The sequence below is a fragment of the Corythoichthys intestinalis genome, chromosome 13 (genome assembly GCF_030265065.1).
Source record: "Corythoichthys intestinalis isolate RoL2023-P3 chromosome 13, ASM3026506v1, whole genome shotgun sequence".
Lineage (NCBI taxonomy): Eukaryota > Metazoa > Chordata > Actinopteri > Syngnathiformes > Syngnathidae > Corythoichthys > Corythoichthys intestinalis.
This window is the reverse complement of record NC_080407.1, coordinates 56,277,586-56,286,994: the sequence shown is the minus strand read 5'-3', so window position 1 is coordinate 56,286,994 and position 9,409 is coordinate 56,277,586. Positions and strand designations below refer to the sequence as shown.

The window sequence follows — 9,409 nt, the reverse complement described above, 5'->3', positions numbered from 1 at the left end:
GTACTTTCTAAATTTGGATTCACTTGCAAATTATGGAAGCCCCGGTACTTTCAGACCCTGTAAACTTATTGGATGAGTTGCATAAAAGCCGTTATTTGGAAAAGCTTCAGTCGATGCAGTCGCCAGATTCATATTTGATGCCCAAATTGATGTTTCCTCCGGTGCGTCAGAGCTCGTCCTGAGACCACAAAATTTCCAGTCATACTCCAGTTGATGTCACGTTGAGGCGTCGGGTACCTAAAATCGGCACCGGCCCGAATATAAACCGACATTTGGGCAGCTTAGCGTCACCATTGTCACGATTGTAAAATGAAACTTGATCGGCGGTTCGACAACGGGCCGGTGTGTGCCGAAAAATAGCCGCCCCGCGTGAAATGTCCCCCCTTGACGGGAGCGCTTATTTATAACGCTTTATTGAAGTGAAAACATTAAATGTTTTCATGGACGCATTACAGTAATGGATTTACGACTGTAAAATCAGTTTTAAATAAATCATTAAATTACACAAAATATTAGTACTGTATTTTAGTAACAAATCGTGGACTGGGCCACATAACCATCTTTGAACAGAAATGTATTAATCTACAGGTTTTCACGACCATATCACAATGACAATCACACAGGTATGACATTTATTAGTTCAAGCAGAGTAAAATAATACATATTCACAGTACAAGAAAGTCGTTATCGTGTGGGCGCTCCCGTCAGGGGGGACATTTCACGCGGGGGCGACTATTTTTCAGCACAACACCCGTTGTTGCGCTCACCTTCTTGCTGCGCGACCGTGGCGACGAGCTTCGTATTCTCCGTCTGATAATGTCTGCGATCGTGTTGGCATCACGACTAGTGATGCTTTCGCCGCTGTCTGACAGCTGTCGACACAAACGCATCATGGACCGAGATAAACAAACCGTGCTGCTTTAGAGATTCGCCCTTTTAACAATGGGCACACAGTAACTACTAAAATGACCGTTTATCTTCTCTGTTACTGCAACTAACCGCCAAACATGCCTTCACCATTTTGATTAATCAATGTTAATGATTGTCAGGAAGGTTTTTGGGTTCCTTTACTAGGCGGTGATTCCTTAGACAGGCAGAAAAACATGCAGTAATAGGAGGAATGTACGTAGCGGTAATATGTAAGCACGATGAGCTGACGGACAATATGGCGGCACAGGTCAGGGGGGCGGTGTTGTGACGTCACGTGAATGGGGTCTATATAATCACTCTGAAGAAAAAAAATACAGAATCACTCCATCTTGAGAAGAAAATACAGACACACCCAGTCAATTTCCTTTCCTTAATTGGGCCCCTGCCTCGGATTAGATCTGCTTGTTAGTCAGCAGTTAAAAACAGTGCAGTTATCACACCTTGGAGGGGCACTGGACCAAGTGGTTTCACAAGAATCATGGCTCCAACAAGAGAGATGTCTCTTGAGACCAAGGAGAGGATTATCAAACTTCTTGAAGAAGGTAACGCTACACGTATGGTTGCCTAAGATGTGGCTGTTCAGTCAGCTGTATCAAAAATCTGGACCAAGTACAAACGGCATAGCAATGTTGTTAAAGTTAAGTGTACTGGTAGACATCCAAACGTCATGACAAACAACTAAAGGCCATATGTCTTGAAAACAAGATGTACAACAAGACAAATGAAGAAATGGGAGGAAGCTTGAGACAAGGTGCGTGACAGAACTGTGCAAAATCGCCTAAAAGAAAAGGGCTTTTCATACAGGAAAGCTAAAAGGAAACCATCAGTGACACTTAAACAGAAAAGAACAAGACGGCAATGGTCTAAGGCAGGGGTGGGCAAACCGGTCCTCGAGGGCCGCAGTGGGTCCTGGTCTTTGTTCCAACTGACCCAGCACAGATAGTTTAACCAATGAGGTTTCAGCAGAAATGAGAAGCACCTGACTGCAATCGACTGATTGCACGTGTAAAATAGCAGATTGGTGAAAAGGTGTCCTCTTAATGGGTTGCAACAAAAACCCGCACCCACTGTGGCCCTTTGTGGAATAGTTTGCCCACCCCTGGTCTAAGGAGAGGCAATCGTGGACTGTGAATGACTGGATGAGGGTTATTCTCAGGGCTGAGTCAAGAATCTGCATTGGACAAGGTGACGATGCTGGAACTTTTCTTTGGTACCGTTCCAGTGTGATTTACAAAGATGACTTCCTGAAGACAACATCAAAATTCCCTCAGTCCTTGATGATATGGGGATGCAGGTCAAGCAAAGACACTGGGGTGATGGCTGTGGTTAAATCTTCAATAAATGCACAAGTTTACATTGAAATTTTAGGCAGCTTTCTTATCCCTTCAATTGAAAATATGTTTGGGGATAATAAAATCATTTTCCAAGATGACAGTGCTTCATGCCACATAGCTAAAAATGTTAAAGCATTCCTTGGAGAAAGTCTCATCTAGTCAATGTCATGGCCTGCAAATAGCCCAGATCTCAACCCTATTAAAAACCTGTGGTGGAAATGGAAAGAAATGGTCCACAGCAAGGCTCCGAGCTACAAGGATGATCTGGCAACTTCTATCAAAAAGAGTTTGCACCAAATTGGTAAAGAATACTGTTTGTCACTCATCAAGTCTATGCCTCAGAGACTGTCATACAAGCCAGAGGTGGTGCGACTAAATACGAGAGATGTGTTTTGATTGTTATTTCTTTGTTTGTTTCTCATGATTCCACAAATTCTTCCTAAGAATGGAGTGATTCTATATTTATTTCCCTGCACTTGCTCTATAAAAGTAACATTTATTGATTACCACGATGTTTTTTTTATCCATTTCTTTTTGTGTTTCTGAATGCCAAAGAGTTGCACTTTTGAACTAATTGATTATTTTTTTTCAAACTTTTATCTGACTTTGTTCTACATAATAAAATGTCGGACTGAGTGCTTGTCCGAGACTAGTGATACCATACTTTTTGCTAGGGGTTTCTGGAAGTGTTTTCTTTATAGTTCCCTGCTCATTGTTTTGTGCTTTTTTTTTGTCACAACCACAATGTGATCAATAAGATCAGTCAAACAATTAGGTAATCATTTGTTGTGGGGATGAAACATTTAGTTTATAAACGGGGGACAATTGGAATCCAGTCACAGGGACTTGGACTCGCAAATTTGATGACCCGCAACTCCACTTGGACTCAGTGGGGGGAGTTTATAATAACTACCCGTTTTACTAGTTAATAGATCATTAGTAAACTGTTGATAAATGATTTATTGTTGATTTATGAAATATTTGTTAAAAGTTTAAGCATTTACAGGGTGTTGTTAACCTGAAACAGTTTGTGTAGAAACTTTTCAAGTTTTTGTGTGTAACATTTGGCATTTCTATCTTTTTAGGTTAGGAAATGCCGTTCACTTCAAAAGAAAAGGCATTTTGATAAGGCATTTTGCAGGCAGCGCTCATGTTGCACATTTATGAAAATCTGCCATAGAACCAACAAATATTTGTACTTTGTACATTTAACCAATAAAACTTATGACCTTCAACATAAAGTGTATATAGTTTTATTAAGATCCATCAACTAGAATGGGGTCAACCATATTGGAACACCCTGTAAATGCTTGACAAATTGTTAACAAATACTTCACAAATCAACAATTTACTAATGATCTATTAACTAGTAAAACGGATAATTATTATAAAGTGTTACCAAAAAAAAAAAAAACACAGGCTCAGACTTGACTTGCTTGAATTGCTGACTCAAAAAACCTGAATTGTAGATTAGTTCCCACCTGCCAATCAACCGCTTGGTCGCCATGGCTGCTCTCGCCACACCCTCACGAAACAATCTATCACTCAACTTGACAACCTTTTGACTTTGACACGACTTGTCTTTACAACCTTGTGACTCGACTCCACTCCACATAACCTCGAGACTCTTCTCGACTTGACATAACCTTATGACTCGACTCGACTTGCCCACAACAGGGAACTCGGGAGTCATTTGTGACTCCGATCACAAGGACTCGTTCATTTGTCTGGTATATTGGTATAAAACCCCGTCTGCAAACGATTCTCATTTGCAGTCGTTTTCGGCGCAGACGAACGCATTAACGGAAAAGTCCATGAATGTCTTGGTGTCTGTCCGTCTCCACGGATAGAAAACGGCTTCAACCTTCACACCTACTAGATAATTACAGCTCTGTAAATGTCATTCGGTCGGCACGGCTCCCTTGTTTGCTTCCCATTCACATCCGGTTTCACATGATGTGGCCGCTAACATCATCCGTTTACCTTTTAGCTTTTTTCCCCTTCTTATTTTGACTTCATCGATATCGACCGGAGAGGACTTTTTCTACCTCCTTGTCCAGTTATAGTTTTTTTTTTTCTTCTTTTCACAGATTTGACCCAAATTCTAACGGACTGATCTTTGGGCTTATGTTGTGAAATTGGACTTGGCGCTTTTGCATAATCCTGTATATAGACAGGCTAGACTAGAGGGCATCATTCCATTAACTCCATTGTAAAAAAAAAAAAAAGACATGGCAAAGCAGTCTATCACTCTATTAAACCAATTTGCTGGGCTCATATCAGTTTGAACCAGTGAAAAGTGGTCTGAAGTTCAATCGTCGGTGTTTTGTGATTTAAAGCCGCCGTTTGTGCAAAAGGGGGATTGACGCGGCACTCGTCAACCTCCTTGATTGGGGCCGGAGTCCCTAAAATGGCATCTCTGTCATCTTTTTGATTCCTGCTGTACATCGCCATGTTAATCAAACACCATCAAGTGCGCTTCTGACGAAACATGAGGGTTTTATGGAGGAAAGCAGTGGCGGTTCTTGGATTTTTCTGAAATGGGGGGCCACATGTAACCCCCAGGGGCCATCTTTATTCACGCAGATTATCCTGCATGTGGCGGTAAAAACATCTTGTCGAGCAAAGATGAACCAGTAGCGTTTGTAATCATTCGTACTGCGTGCAAGTAAGGCTAAAAAACATGGAAAAATACTATTAATCGCATTTTTGAAAACTTCAGAATTTAGGATTACTCTTGGAGTTAGCGGGGGTTTGATCAGGCGGGGGAGTTGGTTTCACCAAATTCCGTGCAGTTTGCTAGTTATTTGTTAGTTTCAGGGCTCCGGAGTGGCTAAGCTAGCACGAGTCAATGACTCAGGGGCCGTTCAAATTAGAGGTGGTGGCCCCACCCCTAAAACCACCATTGGAATGTGGTGATGATACTTTTGTCATGCTTGTGTGCAGCATCGACATTTAGCTTCCAAATGGTTACGCAGTTAAAACCAGATGTTGACGCAAATGATTACGAAAACCAAGATTAAATGAATTTAGCATTGGAAGATAAATAGGTACAGCCACCTCGAGAGGGAGCAAATCAGCTTTTTGTTTTTTCTTTGACAATCAATCAGGCTAATAGATGCTGACGCACCAATGAGGGATGCAGGAGGAGAAAAACAAAAAGCGGAGATGACGACATCAGCTTTCTTGATCTTGTGTCTTTTCTTTTGATGAATGTGTCTGTGATGCATTTTGTTTTTGTCCTCTTTTTAAACCACAAAAGAGAAAAAGAAACTCTTACTGCTTTGTCTTTTTTGCTCTTGCTTCTTTTCTTATTTTTTGATATTTTTTTTTTTGTCTTTTCATTTTTTTCACGTTTTTTGCCAGTAATCTTTTTTGAATTTTCTCTTTTCTCTTTTTCCCCCCCTTTTTTTCTGAACCCTAGGTCCGCTCACAAAAAAACACGATGAATCTGCAGCCAACAAGCCCCGAGACGAAGGTATTTTTGATGCATGTTTTGCCTTTTTTCTTGTCTTTTTTTTCGGGGGGAATTAAGGAAAACACAACACGAGGCGGCTTTGTTCTTTGCACACACATAAAAAGTCCTGGCTTCGAATTAGGATAACTACAACCTGGCTAACTGTCTTCATCTGGAAGTCATTGTGTGTGTTTTCCCATCCTCATCACCTCTTCCAAGGCGACCTTGAACCTTTTGTCCCCAAAATACAAATGAGGTACATCTTGATTGCGCCTCAATCCCTCAGCTCAAGGGGGAAATTGCTACTGGCTGCTAACATCAGGTTCGTTCAAAAGGGGGGCAGCCAAGGACACTCGTGGCCTACGTTGCTGGATGTTAGTCCTTGCTATGGCGGTGAGGTTGATTTTACCTGTCGCACTTGTTTCTTGGAGGCTGTTGTTTTGTTTTTCTTGCTCCAGCTCCTTTCGAGGGGAATTATTTTCCTTCTTGGGTAAGCTTTTTTTCCTGACATGAAACAGATTTATAGCAGAATCAGAAAGTACGGTCATTGTCACAATATTATAAAACGCAGTATGGCCCGACCTTGCTCGGGTTTGTGTAACGTGAACGCAATACAGGTGGTCCCCGATTTACGAACGAGTTCACGTAAATCGGAATGAACCCTTTAAGTCCCCTAAACCTCAAAATAACTATCGAAAAACATATATTATACGACATATTAATAAAAGCAGATATTACCGTATTGGCCCAAATATAAGATGGTGTTTTGAAAAAGTGGGGGTCGTCATATATTCGGGGTCTAGACGTTATACCCATTCTGTCAAGTTCAAAAATAGACCCTTAGGTAGACATTGTAAAATTACCCAAAAATAAGGAGAGAAGACACTCAGTTTTCTTTGCCAAGGAGAGCAAAGGAGGGACCAGACAAAGGAATGCTGTATAGTCACCAAAATTGATCTAAGGAAAAACCCTCCTTTGCTCTTTTTATTAGGGGTTTGTCCTAACACAGAAAGGGTGTCGCCCTGAAGGGAGGGGGAAGGCAAGCTGGAGACACCCATGCGATTTTGGTTGGCTATGTGTAACTAAATAAGTACACGTATGTAAGCAAGGGCACATGTAAAGGACGGTCAAAATGACCAGACACTTCAGTTATGCAACGCTGTGGCCATGGAAGATGTCCTCGGATGGAAAATTGTCCTCGAAGGTCTAGACCAAGCGTGTCCAAACTCCGGCCCGGGGGCCAAATGCGGCCCGTGGTCAAATTTCATTCGGCCCCCAGCCACTGTCATAAAATCAATAATGTCTGGCCTGCACACAGACTTAATAAATTGGTCAGCATTACTGCTACCCGCATATGTTTAGCTTACACACTAAATGCTGCTCCTAATTTACCCACTAAAAGGCAGCAGCACTCTAAGCAACATTACCTCGTGTGACCCTTTACTTCCAATTTTCAAATGGCGACAATCAACAACAAAAAAGTTGACTGCGACGGCCGACGCCTCAAGGATAGGTGGAAATTGGACTATTTCTTCACTAAAATACGCAACAACTGTGTCTGCCTCATTTGCAAAGAGACAGTTGCTGTTTTTAAAGAGTTCAATGTGCGACGATATTACCAAACAAGACACACTGACATGTACAACAAGATTACAGGGAAAAAAACGCAGCGAGAAATTGAAGCAACTTGAAGCTATTTTAATTTCACAGCAGCAGTATTTCGCAAGAGCCCGACTCGAAAGAGAACGCCACAAAGGCTAGTTGCGAGATTTTTGAAGTTATTGATTTAAAAAACATAATAAAGCAAATGTGACACACTGAATGGCTTGCTAAAATTTGCTTGAATATATTGTTCTACGTAAAGGATGTCAGCCAAGGTCGGCCCCCCACATTTTTACCACACCAAATCTGGCCCCCTTTGCAAAAAGTTTGGACACCCCTGGTCTAGACGAAAGTCTAGACGTAAGACGCTGAAGATGTCCTAGAAGGTCTAGTTACGCAATGTTGCGGCCATGAAGCAAGGCAGTTGTCATCCCGACCCTCTTTACTCTTTGTAACACTTAAACATTATACTACACCCTAGTATAGCAAGCAATAATCATTTACTGGTTATATCAATACGAAAAATATTATTATGCAATAGTATTATGCATGTATTAGGTATGTATGAGCACAAGCAGATATTCAATCAATCAAGCAAATATTCAATCAACCCTCGATAATTAACTCAACACATTCACGACGCTAGATGGCGCCAGATATCATTGAAGCAATGTTCTGTCATGACAGATCTCAGCTACTCTCAAGTTTAACCAGTTTGCATTATTTTATTGCAATGTTTTTCCTTATTCACATTTGTTTCAAGACTACAGTTACAGTTAGACTTCACTTTGATAGTTAATACAGCTATTGCAATTTTGTTTTATCACAATATATTGGTTTATTTACATTTCAAAAAACAGAAGCCATTCATTTACGAATGTGATGGTACTTTTTAAATGTTCAGATATTATGATTTGAATGAGGCAAAATAATATGCTTTTTCGCTCAAATATATTGTTATAATCATTTGTTTCAGATGTACTGTAATTTTTTTCTGTATAAAAATTAATTTGCTGTTCAAAAAGTCTTTTTTTTTTTCAAACTTGAGTCTTGAAAAACAGGGGGCCGTCTTATAATCAGGGCCGTCTTATACTCGGGCCAATTCGGTACTTCCCGCCGATAATATTGATCACACCATAGTTCTTCTTACAACTGACATTTATTCATTTGTCACCGTCACATTATCAACGCACGATTAGAAAATATAATAATGGCAAAGAGCTTACAATAATCTATAAGATAAATCAATAACGACATATTTGCTTACAAAACATACCTCGATGGAAATTAGGTTCAAATCTTGGGGAATTCAACAAGGAAAACGGCAGCATTTGTGGCAACAGTGAAAATGAACGCTAATCAAGAAGCTGGCGGGCTAATAGCGAGCTAACGTTTCTCTGCCTTCTTGAAATGTTAACTGGCGTTCATTCCTGCTTCCCAACGTGAAAGCAACAGAAAGTAGCGCTGGCGTGACGTCAAACGAGGCCGAGTGCAACAAAGGAAAGCGGAGCGCACATATTGTATAACGAAATACCAGATATGCATAGCAATTAGAGATCAACCATTTAGATTTATGAAATAAAATTTAATGACAAATATACTGTACTTACATCAATGCTGAGAGGTGGTGGACAAGACATTGTTACACTAGAAAAAAAAACAAAAAATGACCGACCCGAGACAAAACAACGGTCAAGACTCCGGCGTCGTAAAGTCAAAATCACGCAAGTCGGGTACGTCGTAACCCAGGGAATACCTGTACAACAGAATGGCAGATATTTCAGCTGTAATGTCGTTTTCGTCATGTACGCTCTGTGCAGCACCTTGAACTGAAGAAGGCGGCACAGATTGACGATTTATGCATTGAAGACAATATGGAGTCCCACAGATGATCAGGAATGTGACTGTTTTTTGAAAATCAATTTTACAAGGCTCTGAAGCTAAGACACAAACCGCAAGAAGAAAAGAGAAAGGTTATTAGAGGACTGGTTGGTGTTGTCAGAGATAGATATTGTTATAGTATATGTGAAATTAGGAAGGTGTTTCTCGCCCAAAAAACGCTCCGTGGGCTTCTGACTACGTCAGC

General features: G+C 40.8%; 1 protein-coding gene across 2 annotated transcripts in view; it reads left to right on the top strand.

Annotated features, from left to right (window-relative positions):
• nlgn2a (neuroligin 2a) overlaps positions 1-9,409 on the top strand; it is a 74,382-nt gene that overhangs the window by 27,879 nt on the left and 37,094 nt on the right. The window contains exon 3 of one of the 2 annotated variants that reach the window (XM_057854185.1): positions 5,689-5,742. The exons of the other annotated variant lie outside the window; for it this stretch is intronic. Within the exon in view, the coding sequence (XP_057710168.1) occupies positions 5,689-5,742 (54 nt within the window). The remainder of the gene's footprint in view (positions 1-5,688; positions 5,743-9,409) is intronic. 2 annotated transcript variants of the gene reach the window in all.